Source organism: Symphalangus syndactylus, chromosome 24, assembly GCF_028878055.3.
Source record: "Symphalangus syndactylus isolate Jambi chromosome 24, NHGRI_mSymSyn1-v2.1_pri, whole genome shotgun sequence".
Taxonomy (NCBI): Eukaryota; Metazoa; Chordata; class Mammalia; order Primates; family Hylobatidae; genus Symphalangus; species Symphalangus syndactylus.
Window position 1 is genome coordinate 16,082,174 of NC_072446.2, and position 14,556 is coordinate 16,096,729.

Below are 14,556 nucleotides of genomic sequence, written 5' to 3' on the forward strand. Positions count from 1 at the left end.
ATTCCTCCCCATGACTTCAGGCCCATTTTATTCTGATGGCTGACTGTGGGGATCCCCTTTGCCTGTAAGGGCACCTCCACAGAGCAAAGGGACTTTCCCATATATGACGTTTCAGATGGAAGGAAGCCAGCTCAAAAATGCCCAGTGCTTCTTGGAAAACGTAGGCCCAGTATGGCGATCAATTAAGGAACATGTTTGAGAAACACAGTTTCGAAAGGTTTAGGGAGGCAGAAGGAAACTCCAGTTCAGGAACTAGTGGATCCAAGAGCAGTTTCACCAGGAAATCTGGCCCTTTTCTCTTGAAATACAAGAGTCCCTTCTGAATTTAAACTGAAGTCAAGTATGTTCTTGATGTGGTGGTTTTTTTTTTTTTTTAATTAGGCCAGCATACTATATTAAGGAAGTTGGGATAAAAAGTAAAACAAAGCTCAAGATAGTGGTTACCCTAGTGGGGAAGTGACAGAGAGAAGGCACTGGAGGCTTCTGGGGTGGTAGTTTTGTTGTTTCATGGTCTGGATATAAGTTACTGAGCTGTAACTTAGCATCTGTAGGTGAAATTTCAATAAAGTGTTCATCAGAAAGAATAGCGTCAGCCACAGAGTCAGGTGAAAGAAGATCAAGGAATAAGGGCTGTGTTTTTGGGGGTGATGGAAGTCGTGCTTCATCAGCTGTGTGGCTGCACGAGCAGTTTCACCTCCCTGGGAATTAATGTCCTCCTCTGTAAAATGCAGAGTTGTTCTAATCTAAAGATATGCAGAGATGGCACCCAGCTATAGAGATGTCTGATTCTGACACATAGACGCCTCTCTTAGGACAACTTGAGAAAAATGACATGTTTCCACCTTCTCGGATGTTAATTTGGGGCCACTCTTAGTCCACAGACTGTCAACACAGATATAAAAAGGAGTCCGTGAAATGCCTCACAAAGGCTGTGTTCCAAGCCTGTGAAGTTACTATGGGAAAACAATTCAAAACCAGTGGTTCAGAGTCGCCTTGTCTACCAACAGCCACTTCCATTTGGAATGTATTTTCTGGGCGGATTTAGCCTCAGGGTTAACGGCTAGATGACACGAGCAGGGAGGAGATGCCTGCCTTTTCTGTGGATCAGAAAATCTGTAACTGATTGTTAACTGGTCTTCAAGTTCTTCTAGCTCCTTCCTTCTCAGAGTAGAGGAAGAAGAGAGGTTATTTAGAAAAACCAAAAGGTACAACTGAAGGTGACTTTAGAAAAGACGGGGTCCAACCTTCTCTTGATACAGAGGAGGAAGGAGAAACACAGAGGGCGTTGGGAGTTCCCCAATCACCCAGTGCAACATTGGCTGCCCCAGAAGCCAAATGAGATGGCATTCCTGACTTGTAAGCCACAGACCACATCTCTTGCTAAGAGACTCCAAGCACAGAGAAGGCAAGAAATTAAAAATTATTATTATTTTTTGAGACAGAGTTTTCCTCTTGTCACCCAAGCTGGAGTGCAGTGGCGTGATCTCGGCTCACTGCAACTTCCACTTCCTGGGTTCAAGCGATTCTCCTGCCTCAGCCTCCTGAGTAGTTGGGACTACAGGTGCACACCACCACACATGGCTAATTTTTGTGTTTTTAGTAGAGACAGGGTTTCACTACGTTGGCCAGGCTGGTCTCAAACTCCTGACCTCAGGTGATCCACCCGCCTTGGCCTCCCAAATTGCTGGGATTACAGGTATGAGCCACCGCACCCAGCCAATAAATTTAAACAATTTTTAAGTAAATAGGCTGGGCACAGTGGCTCACGCCTGTAATCCCAGCACTTTGGGAGGCCGAGGTGGGCAGATCACCTGAGGTCAGGAGTTCGAGACCAGCCTGGCCAACATGGCAAAACGCTGTCACTACTAAAAATACAAAAAAAAATTAGCCAGGCGTGGTGGTGGGAGCCTGTGTTCCCAGCTACTTGGGAGGCTGAAGCAGGAGAATCTCTTGAACCTAGGAGGCAGAGGTTGCAGCGAGCCGAGGTCATGCCACTGCACTCCAGCCTGGGTGACAGACCGAGACTCTGTCTCCAAAAAAAAAAAAATTTTTTTTAAGTAAGTAACTAGGAAGGGAGGGAAGGAAGGGAGCAAGCTTGTAGGTAAGGCAGACATGGAGAGAACTCAAGGAAGGAAAACAAGGCAGGAAATTCCCCCGGGGGGTTTTACTATGGCCACCTCAAGAACTCTGCTCAGTGGTTAAAGGGACCCCCCCCCCCGAATTTCCTTGTGGTTTCTGTTGTTTGCCACAGCCTGCACAAGCAAGGGCTCAAACGGTTGATGTACGTAACATCAAGGGCAAATCTCATTGCTAATGCCCTGATCATTTTTCAAAGTTAAGTTTCAATAGTAAACTCATCTTTCCTTTCACACGGGTGTCAATCTAGCGGTTGATAGTGGACTCCACGTTTTTGAAACCTTATGTTGTGTTTGGTCAATTTCATTCATGCAACAGCTATTTACTAAGTACCTTGTAGGAGCCTGTCATTGTATTGAGTGGCATGAGCAGGGAGGAGGTGCCAGCCTTTTCTGTGGATCAGAAAACTGAACTGATTTTTAAGTGGTCTTCGAGGGTCCTCTGGTCAACCAACAGAGGACAGCGCATCTGTTTTCCTTTCAGGGAGAGGAAGGAATTGCTATTGATTTTTTGTTTTTTCTTTTCATGGCTTTGGAAGAAATTCAAATTAACTTCAGCTAATGTCACTTGTTGTTCTTAGAAGAAACCTCAGCAAAGCCCTGCTCCGAGTCAGCTGCTCAGACAGCAGCTGGGCATACCAGGCCTAGATCGGGGCCAGTTGTTCCAGAAAAGACAGTTAGTGTCCACCTCATTGACTGCTTCAGAAGGCTCCATCAGCTTCCTCCTGGTGTTTGTAGCGAGTGCCTGTGCTGGCAGCTGTTCTATGTAACAACTGTCTGGTTCTATGTCTTGTAGCCCAGGGAGTTAGAAAATGTAAAGTATTCAAAATCTTCTAAGGAATCACACTTTCCTGTTTGAAGACAACCTTGGAAGCTGGTGTGGAGAAAGCCTGAATGGTGAGTAGCACATTCCTGGGGCCCCCACAGCACATGCCTCAGGGAGAGTGGCCTTTCCCTGCACACAGACCTTGCCAAGACCCTCTGCCAGAGCTGTGGCTGGGTGGTATGTGTCATGGGAGCTGAAAGCAAAGCATCTGATGGCAGGAAATGCCTGCAGTGACTGAGGCCTGTGCACATCTGCTCTACATCTCAACAGCTCATGAAGGCCAGGGCTTTGGGGGAAATAGCGCATTCTTTTTCTCCTTCCTTACTTTAATTCCTTTCCTCATTAAAAAAAGTTTTCATTCTGCATTTGTTTTATTATTTTTTAAGACAGGGTCTCGGTCAGTCACCCAGGCTGGAGTGCAGGGGCACCATAATAATAGCTGTCTGCAGCTTCAATCTCCTGGGCTCAAAGGGTCCTGCTGCCACAGCCTCCTGAGTAGCTGGGACTATAGGTGCCTGCCACCACACCTGCCTAATTATTTTTTATTATTATTAGTAAAGATGAGGTCTCACTATGTTGCCCAGGCTAGTCTGAAACTCCTGGGCTCAAGCAATCCTCCTGCCTTGGCCTCCCAAACTGCTGGGATTACAGGAACGAGCCACCAAGCCTAGCCCATTCTACATTTAATGAATGCTCTTTTTCCTCTGTTTTTAAAAATTGATCCTTTAGGCCAGGCATGGTGGCTCACACCTGTAATCCCAGCACTTTGGGAGGCTGAAGCAGGAGGATTGCTGGAGGCCACGAGTTTGAGGCTGCAGTGAACAGTGATTGCACCACTGCATTCCAGCCTGGGAGACAGAGTGAGACCCAGTCTCAAAAAAACAAAATAATTGATATTTTAAAAAATTACGGATGTCATACATGTTCAATATAACATAAAAATCAACTTCCTAATTTGTTTGTCAGATACGTATTGAGCACCTACCCCAGGCCAGGCCTGGTCTCAGGTGCCGAGGACACAGGAGTGAATAAAATACAGGCCCCAGCTTACTGCCCTCTTTCGCTTTCTCTTTAACCAGTTCCCCTTCCTTGGGGTAACTATCCCTGGAGCTTGTTCTTCTCAGTCTCAGTGTGAGAGCACACATGCATACACACACTCATATACAGAACTCCTTTTTAGAGTTTTTTTGTTTGTTTGTTTGTTTGTTTTTGAGATGGAGTTTCAGGCTGGAGCGCAGTGGGACAATCTCAGCTCAGTGCAACCTCCCCCTCCCAGGTACAAGTGATTCTCCTGCCTCAGTCTCCTGAGTAGCTGGAATTACAGGTGCCTGCCACCATGCCCAGCTAATTTTTTGTATTTTAATAGAGACGAAGTTTCACTATGTTGGCCAGGCTGGTCTCGAACTCCTGATCTTGTGATCTGCCCGCCTTGGCCTCCCAAAGTGCTGGGATTACAGGAATAAGCCATTGTGCCCTGCCTCTTTTTTGGGTTTATATCTGTTTGGTTTTTGTTTAAATAGATCTTTCTTCCCTCTTATAAATGCCTCATCTTTTTTTTTTTTTTAACAACTGCACAGCAGCTTACTGTGGTGATATGCCAAGTTATGTATAACTAATCCAACTGTTTAGGCCTCTTTGAGTTTTAGGCCTCTTTGAGTTTTCTATGCCATAATGGCTACAGCCTCCTCATCCAGACATATATTTGCCTGCTTGTATATTTCCATAGCAGTTCTAGAAATAAAATTTCTGCATTGAAGGGGATATACATTGTTTTTTTTTTTTTGAGACAGGTTCTCACTGTCATTGAGGCTGGAGCACAGTGGCACAATCATAGCTCACTGCAGCCTCGACCTCCTGGGCTCAACCGATCCCCCTGCATCAGCCTCCCATAAGTAGTTGGGACTACACGTGTGTGCTACTATGCCGGCTAATTTTTAAATTTTGGTAGAGACAGGGTCTCACTATGTTGCCCAGGCTGGTCCCGAACTCTGAGTTCAAATGATCCTCCTGTCTCGCCCTCCCAGAGTACTGGGAATATAGATAGGTGGAAGCCACCATGCCTGGCCTGGAATGTACATTTTAAATGTGATGTGTAACTTCTTGCCTCTGAACCCATGGAAACCCCACCCTGCCATTTGTCACTGGGAGTCCTGCTGATCCTTCATCCCGTGAGAAGGCTGCCATGAACATCCTCAGTGCCTTCCCACACAGCTCAGCGAAGCGTTCCATTTCCCGCAGAGTGTGCCCAGCCTTGGAGGGCTGGGGAATCACAGCGGCGCCAAGGGTGTCAACGACAAGGGTGTGGAGGCCGCTGAGTTCTCCATCCCAACCTGGCACACAAGCTCCCTGAGCATGATCGCCAGCAATCTGGGCTCCAATTTTGCGTGTTTGATCTGAAGGACACCCATGACTCAAGAGGTAGTTAGGCCCCTGGGTGTTTCCATACCCCTCAACCCATGTCTAGTAGGTGGAAGTATGCGTACCTGTTTTGGAAAGCTGAGAGTCTTTTCACAGATGATTCTGGCACTGGTGGGAGGGTCGGGGAATTCATAGACTTGGGCAGTAGGGGGCTGGGGCCTCTCCACCCAACTCCTCATCTGCTCATAAATGGAGCCTGGAGTGGGAGGGCGGGGTACAGTGGGCACCTGATAGGTCTCCTCTGAGCTAGCAGGAGCTTCTTCCAGGCCTCTCAGGAATGGGGGGCACGGCCTGTCTGCAGCGACCTCCGTGAGGATTTGGAGGCGGTTGGCAGGGGCCAGGCCTTGCCTCCCGTGGAGCAAACACTTCCACCAACCCTCGCTTTCTGGCACGTGTTGCTCCAGAATGGTCAGGATGTCCCCTCTGCTGAAAGCCAGCTCGTCGGAGCAGTCAGGGCAGTTGTCATAAAGTGCCCTGGCCAGGAGTGCCTGGGGGTGGAGAGGGGAGAAGAGAATTTGCTGTTAGCACCATGGCCAGTGACCGCTACACCAATCCCACTCTCTTAGAAAGCTTCAAGCAAATTCATAATGCCCTTTCATTTCATTTCTTCCACCCCAGAGGCTCTTGTCCCTGCTCTTTGCCTGATTTGTTCCTTCACATCCTTGGGGTCTAAGTGAAATGTCACATCCTCAGGGCAGACTTACCTGTATCCTGAGACGAGGTTGGATGGTCCTAATATGCTTTCATGGCCCTGTCTGTTTTTGGTTTTGAGACAGGGTCTCACTCTGTTGCCCAGGCTGGAGTGCAGCGGTGCAATCTTGGCTCACCGCAGCCTCGACTTCCCGGGCTCGGGCAGTCCTCCCACCCCAGCCTCCCAAGTAGCTGGGACTACACATGCGTGCCACCACACCGGGCTACATTTTCCATTTTTGTAGAGAAGGGGCTTTGCCATTGCCCAGGCTGGTTTCCAACTCCTGGGTCATGGCCCTGTTTTAATTGTGGAAATTATGACCCTTGTAGTTATTTAGTTCAGTGCAGCATAGTGCATAGTGGGTAGAAATTCCTACCTGTGTACCTTTGAGCAAATTAGCTACCCTATTAAAGCTTCAGTTTCCTCATCTGTAAAATGGTAATAATAGTAATACCTACCTCCCGGGGTTATTGTGAGAATTAAATGGGTTGAGATATATATATATATATATATACACACATACATATACATATATATAATATGTATATACACAAACACTATATATGACGGGTTGATATATATATATATGTACACAACATATATCCTATATATATACATATATACACACACACACACACATATATATATAGCAATCCATTATATATTGTGTATACATATGGGTATCTCTCTCTCAGTCATGTACAGGTGCCTGGCATTTAGTAAGTGCTTGGTACAGGCAGCTGTGACTGTTATTACTATTAGATTGCTTTTTGTCTGGTTTTTGCTATTTTACTTCTGAATCGGATTGGCAGTTCTGTGACTGCTGGGCCCACATCTCACTTGGCTATTCTGTCCCCAGTGTCAGGCCCGGACCCAGGTACATAGAATATGCTCAGTAAATGTTCATTAATAAGTGAATGACAAGAGGCTGGACGCAGTGGTTCACGTCTGTAATCCCAGCACTTTGGGAGGCCGAGGAGGGTAGATCAGTTGAGGCCGGGAGTTCAAGACCAGCCTGGCCAACATGGTGAAACCCTGTCTCTAATAAAAATACAAAAATTAGCTGGGCATGGTGGTGCATGCCTGTAGTCCCAGCTACTCGGGAGACTGAGTCAGGAAAGTCGCTTGAACCCTGGAGGCGGAGGTTGCAATGAGCCGAGACCATGCCACTGCACTCCAGCCTGGGCAACAGGGGGACACTCTGTCTCAAAAACAAAACAAAAGAAAAGAAAAACTAGTGAATGACAAGAGACTCAGGGGGTTAGTAACTTGCCTGTGGTCACAAAGCCAGGATCAAACCCAGTCTCCTAATTCTCCAACCCATGCTCTTTCAGTAAGTCACACAGTTCTAAAAAATGTCGCCTTGTTACCACAGCAGTGATGGCTGAGCCCCCTTCTTATTTGAACTTGCCACTGTAATTACATGAAGCCAACTTGTTTCTTTAGGTTTTAAAGTAATCACCTTTCCCCACCTTTTTATATCAATACATGTTCATTACAGAAAAAGAGAGAAATAAAAGAAGGAAATGAAAATTACCCATAATCCCACCACTCAGAGATATCAATTCACACCATTTTTGGTATTTATCCTTCCAGTTGTTTTTTATTTTTCTAAATAAATTTAATTACACCTTTTAAACTCATTAACCCTTGTTCATACGGTTCATAAATAAAGCAAAAGTGACCAACTCTTCCACTATGTTTGTTGAAAATTATTGTGCTTCTCGCCTAATATTTCTATTCTGTTACAAAAATGGAATTGGAAGACCAATGCTGATAAATACCATCTTAACCAGACAAGCAGGTCTGTGTGGATTTGGGGAAACACTACTATAAGTCTATCTAAAAAGCGTAAGAGGAATCAGATCCTTCACGCACCCAGAAAGACATTGAACGGCCCCCACAAAATCTAAAACGGCTGAGATCCTAGGAGATCATGAACAATTTTTGTAAATAAAACTTTTTGTTCTTTCTACAAAAGTAATAAAAGTTCATTAAAGAAAAAGTAAAAATAATAATAAGCAAACAGAAGAAAATTAAAATGCCTGCAGTGCTGCCACCACAGGTAACTGCTGTTAATCCTTTGGTTTTTGTATGTTTCCAGATCTTTTCTTTTGCATAGTTGTTCACATACACACCTAGAGTCATCATTAAAGTTTTAAAACCTAATGGCATAATATGAAACACACAGTTTTATAATCTGCTTTTTTCCCCACTTAAAAATAAATTGTGGGACCGGGCGCAGTGGCTTATGTCTGTAATCCCAGCACTTTGGGAGGCCGAGGGGGGCGGATGACGAGGTCAGGAGTTTGAGACCATCCTGGCCAATATGGTGAAACCCTGTCTCTACTGAAAATAAAAAAAAAAAAAATTAGCTGGGAGTGGTGGTGTGCACCTGTGGTCCCAGCTACTTGGGAGGCTGAGGCAGAAGAATCACTTGAACCTGGGAGGTGGAGGTTGCAGTGAGCTGAAATGGCGCCACTGCACTCCAACCTGGGCGACAGAGTGAGACTCCATCTCAAATAAATAAATCAATAAATAATAAATTGTGAGCATCTTCCCATGTCAAAAACATTTTTCTTCAATATCCTTTAAAACAGTGACTTGGTTTTCCACTGTACGGATGAAACATAATTTTTCTTCTTGGTTTTGGACATTTTAGCTAATTGCAAGTTTTAGCTATTACAAACAATGCTGAAATGATCATCTTTATAGCGAATATTTGCAACTCCCCTTATTTATTTCCATGGATAAATTCTTCAGCGAGAAGTCGGCGGGTGGAGACCATCAGGGCTCCGGATGCTGTCACGTTGCCCTCCAGCAAAGTTCAATCAATTCACACCTCCGCCCACTGTGAATGAGACTGCACAGTTCCTTGTGCCCTAATCTACCCTGTGCATTACCTCTTTGTTGGATGATGTATTTGTTTAGAAATCTTTGTCAAGGAAACTTGAAGTGTTTCCCAGCACATTCTTAGCAACACCCAGACTACTCAAAACTACAGAATCAGCTGCAGCCCTCATGCCGCTGAGGGGATAACTTGCAGGCAACTCGGGGAATGTGTCACCTCCCTGCTGTACCCCACTTTTAACTCATTTTTTAATAGAAAAAAGGTCCCCAAAGGAGTCAGGGGCATGTGTATTGTGAGGGGCATTCCTGCCTGTAGAGATTTCCTCTCTTCTCCATGGTGAAGCAGAAATCCTCAAGGGAGAGGGAAGATATGAAGTTATCGCTTGTCTGAGCCCAGTGAGTGTATGAGATGATGTTGAAAAGCAGAGAGCTGAGCTACAGCCGATGGACACTGACTGTACTTCCTGGTGTCAGGCAACCCATAGGGTGTCTTTCTGGGTCAGCCAATTGTTCCTTCACAGATTCAGCAAACATTTATGGAATGTTTATTACATATGGCACTGTTGCCGTCCTCGAGTTTTTCAGGGACACAAATTTTGATCATGCTACTCCCCTCTCTACTACCCTTCAGTGGCTCCCCAGTACTCTTTGGACAAAGCCCAAACTGTGCCCAAACCATCAAGGCCCTGTGTGATTTTGCCTCTTCCCACGCTTCCAGCCTCATAGGTATCACTTCCTCACTGGCCTCCAGGGTGCCACCCCTTCTGAGGGCTTGAGTTCCTCAATCATGCTGTTCTCTCTACCCCAAAGCAGTCAGCAGCTTTCCACCCAGTGAAATCCCACACATCCTTCCAGGCTTATCTTAAATGTCACTTCCTTAGAAAAAGGGTCCCTGACACCCTCTCGACCAAACTAGTTCTCCCCATACTTCTTCTCAACACCTTTACACATCAGTACGTGTCACATTAGGGTTCAACTCATCCAGGGTCTGTCTCCCCACAAGAGTGTAAGCTCCAGGAGAGCGAGGGCCACACCCTGCTGTTCTGGACTGCATCCCATGATCCAGCACAGAGTAGGGGATCTTTAGCTACTTGTTGAATTAATGAATGAAAGACAGGCGTGACATAACGCCCCCATTTTCAAGTCTTTAAGAAGTAAGAAATCACAAACACCAATATGAGCACTCCTATTTCTGTCTGGAGTAGGGTAAGAGTGAAGCTTTCTGTGACCCCGCTGCCCACACTTTTGGGTAACCTTCAGTAAGACTGACCACCAGCCATGTCCAGAGGATACACCTCAAGGCATACTAGTCTGCACACGGAATCATTATCCCTCGAATATGCTGGGAGTAGGTTTCACAAGAATGTGGGTGCTGAGCTTGGAGAATCCAGCAGTGATGAAGTATTTAAGGGACTAGAGTTTTAGAGTCTTATAAAGAGTATTGATTAAAGGTCAAGACTTAGGCTGGGCGTGATGGCGCATGCCTGGAATCCCAGCATTTTGGGAGGCCAAAGCATGTGGATGACTTGAAGCCAGGAGTTCCAGACCAGCCTGGCCAACATGGTGAAACCCCATCTCCACCAAAAAATACAAAAATTGTCCAGCGTGGTGGTGCACTCCTATAGTCCAAGCTACTGCGGAGGCTGAGGTGGGTGGATGGCTTGAGCCCAGGTGGTGGAGGTTGCCGTGAGCCAAGATTGTGCCATTGCACTACAGCCTGGGTGAGGAAGTGAGACCCTGTCTCACAAAAAAAAAAAAAAAAAAAAAAAAGACTTACAAAAGTTACATGCTACTTTGCAGATTTTTTTTCCAGTTAAATAGACAAATAATTGCTGTTCAGTAAAAAACAATAATCTGAAAGGTTTATTATCTGAAACAATAATCCGAAAGGTTTATTATCTTGTAGGTTTACTATCTTGTAGGACTTTAACCAGTTTCATACTTGGCCTTGCAATCACACTCTAATATTCCTTAATTAAATTGCCTATACCTACCTAGTGCCTCAATGATCTCTTTTTAAAAATAAATTCATTCAAGTTGGACAAGTATCCTCAACGATCTTTGACCTCGTTTTAACATTTCATTGATTCCCTATTAATTGATCAAAATTGATTAAAATCTTTGACATGAGTTCATTTTATATTTGCATGAGAGTCATAATTTTGCCTTTTTGAAAATTGTACTTTAACCATCCACACTGGGAACAAAAGGGAAAATAAAAGCCTTTGCAGAGGCTATAATGAAATAATTATGGTATATTTCATCGTAATTCCCATGAAATACATTTAAAGCAATCTTTAAAAAACCATCATCTGAAATGTGCTTGCATTTGTCTAGAAATTAGATAGTGCCTATCTTTAGGCACAGCAGTTGTTGCAATATGGCAGCTGCTCTGAAGGGTCCAGATTGAACGCAGCTTAGCTGGTGGATTTTCCTATTGTAAAAGTAAGGACTTTTTCCCAGAGAACAATGGGGTTTTTATGATCATCCACCCCACTGGGCACCCACAGCTGTCCAAGATGAACAGCAGCAGTCTTATTCTTGATATATGATTTATTTTGTAATTTTGACCTGCTGTCTTCAGGACAGCAGACCACATCTTCAAAGGATGTAAACTCCCAGCAAAGGAAAACTCTAAATATGTTGCCATAACACAATTCCCCTCAATATGAATGAAACACTGTATGGCGTTCTATTACAATTGACAGGGCTGTCTCTGGACAGCTCATGCAATCAATTAATTATGCCTCAGCATTTCAGTAGCAAAGACCATCAATGTTGATGTTACAAAAAAAAGAATGAAATGCATGTGGAAAGTCTTGGGGTGTTCTTTAACTGGAATGGAGGGAAAACAGAATTATATTGAATGAGAACCTATTTTGTGTTGGATGCACTGAAGTCATTATATGACCTATTTCTCTGAAATTTCAGAGGCAGACTTTCTTATCCCCATTTTACAGGTGAGAGAACTGAGGGTCAGAGAGATCAAATGACTTGTCCAAGGTCACTTAAACTCTAATTGGTTCCTCACATCCATTCTTTCACCTTATAACCCACTCTCCAGACACTAGCCAGAATATTTCATTTTATACACATAAATTGGATCCTGTTGGTCTCTTATTTTAAAAACCTCTAATTGCTTAGAACTGCATTCAGAACAAAAGGTCACCTTCCTAGTACGGCTTTGAGGCAGGATCAGCCTCCCAGTTTGCAGCTCTACCCTCATTCATTTCCCTCCAGTCACATTGTTTTCTTACTTTTCTCAGATGCCCTGAGCTTGCTTCCACCTCAGACCTTTCCTTTGCTGTTCCTTCTGCCCAGAACTTTCTTCTGCCAGATCCCCCTCCTCTGGGTCTCAGCTCGAGTCACCCCTTTGCAGAGGCTGCCCCTGACCACCCCACTTTCGGCTGGGCTCAGGCTGTTATGGTCAGGCTGGGCATGCAGGGAGCACTGGACATTGCAATAACAGCAGCCAGCACTCATCTTGCACCCGTGTTCCTGGCACTGCACTGAGCTCTTTGTGAATAACAGGTGGAAGCAGTTGACAGGCCACTGCAAAGGCATCCAGTAACCATCGCAATGGTTGCTGAGGCCACTCACAAGGTATTCTTAAATAGAGTGTTAATTTGGAACACAAATATTTGTGTAGAAATTTAAGAGGTGAAGGAGGACGTATGTTCACATTTTTGTTCCTTGTGGGTACACAAGCAGTTAGATTCCGGGTACAATGGAAGAAATGTTCTTAAACGATTTCCAAAAAGGACATTTCCCTCAAATGCCTGTCTTCATCCAACAGCTGGGAGAGGGAAAAGGAAAATGAATACACATTTGGAAGGAAGAATGGGAGGAGGATAGGGAAACAAACATGAAGAATAAGAGACTCACTGCCTTCATGGTGATGATAACCTCAGTGCGGAGACCTTTCCACACCTGGCAGATGCAATGTGCTCATCTAAACCCGAGCAGCCGAGGATAGAGTGGTCTTGGCTGCACTTGGAGAAATGTGGGGAGCAATTCATTCATTCATTTACCAAGATTGTATTGAGCATCATCTCTATTCCAGGGGCTCTGCTGGAGGCATTGTGGTGAACAAAACTGTTTCTGATCTCATGCCATGTACATGTTAGTGGAGAAGACAAATTCTAATCAGATCATCACAGAAACAAATACAGGGTTTCCACCTCTCGGAAGTGAGATGGAAAGAAAATACAAGAAGTTATGAGAAATAAAATACAGGAAGTTATAAAAAATACAGGAAGTTATGATAAATAAAATACAGGAAGTTATGAAAAATTATAAGTGCAGTTGGGAAGTAGTGATGGGTGAGGGCTTAGGGAAAGTTTACCTGAGAAAGTGGCCATGGAAGCTTCCATCTGGGGGTGAGGAGGAGTTAGATAAGGAGTTAGTCAGATAAAGTGTTAGTCAGATAAAGAACATTCAGGCAGAGGAAGAGGAATGTGTGGAGGCCGGAGTGCGTGGGTGAGGGGGCGTGTGTGAGTGTGAGTGTCTATGTGTGTGTTGGGGGCGCATGGAAAGTTGGAGGAACTGAAAAATGACCAGGTTGCCCGGAGAGAGATCAACAAAGGCCCTGGCTCCTCATTTCCATAGTGGCTGCTGTTTATATGTGGTTACTGGGTGGAAAACGGGGTGCATGGAGCAAGTGGAAGCCAGAGAGGCGGTTCAAAGCCAATTATCTGGTCCAGCTGGGAGATGCCTGTGGCTTGGCTGAGGGCGGAGGCTGGATTTTGTTAGTTTTGGGGAGGAGCTGGTGAAGGACTGGATGCAACTTGAAGTGAGGCTTGGAAGAAGAGCAGGAGCTTAACTGCAGAGAAGGGAGGGACACCCTGCTGAATGCGCCAGGGAAAGTAAGAAGAAGAGAGGGAACTGGCCCGCACACTTTCATTATCCACGGTGGTATAAGAGCCGTTGGCAGGCATGGCAGCTCTAGGCAGGAGCAGCTTAGATGAGCTGGGAGAGAAGCAGCTGCTGCAGCCTCGGTTATGCTGCTTCATCGTCCCTGTTTCTAGGATGGAAATCCCCTCTCTAGGCCAGGGTGGACACGCCGCCCGGGTGACTGCACCCACGCGCACTCGCCCACATGCACAGCCTTCTTCTCTGCTTTACCTTCAATTTTCTTTCTCTTTAGTTGACTCAAAAGAGCAAAGCTACAGAAACTCAAGAGTGTCAGGGCTGGGGGGCAGGTCGGGGGGTACACTGATTGCTTTGTTGGCCTCATTTTAGTGCTTTGTGGCACCTGAGACTAGGGGAGATTAATGACCTGCCTAAGGTCATGCAGCAGCAGGTAGCAGAGTGGGGATTCAAACTCGGGTCCATCTGACTGAAGCCTGCTATTGCCAATACTCTGCATGGCCTTCCCAAGTCAAGTCTGTTTCCTACTCTAATCTGCTAACTCTTACATCCAAATGTGTGCACATCCAGAAAGAGCTGGTTTAAAGACGGCTATAAGGAGGAGCAGCAAACTCAAAGGATTATAGGAGCTGGGCAAGAAATACACGAGTGAGACAGGCCAGGCGTAAGACATTTAGGTGTGGTGGAGGCTGTGGCATGCTCAGGCAGATCTTAAAATATCACTCCTTGGGCCCAGTGAAGCATTCTGCTGCTGAGTCCAGCCCGCT

At 45.4% G+C, this 14,556-nt stretch overlaps 1 protein-coding gene across 4 annotated transcripts in view; it reads right to left on the bottom strand.

The window, feature by feature from the left end:
• CASS4 (Cas scaffold protein family member 4) overlaps positions 1 to 14,556 on the bottom strand; it is a 48,384-nt gene that overhangs the window by 17,184 nt on the left and 16,644 nt on the right. For 3 of the 4 annotated variants that reach the window (XM_055266727.2, XM_063634002.1, XM_055266730.2), the window contains exon 2: positions 5,445 to 5,867. In XM_055266727.2, the coding sequence (XP_055122702.2) occupies positions 5,445 to 5,867 (423 nt within the window). The remainder of the gene's footprint in view (positions 1 to 5,444; positions 5,868 to 14,556) is intronic. The other variant, XM_055266728.2, reaches the window with a different exon arrangement.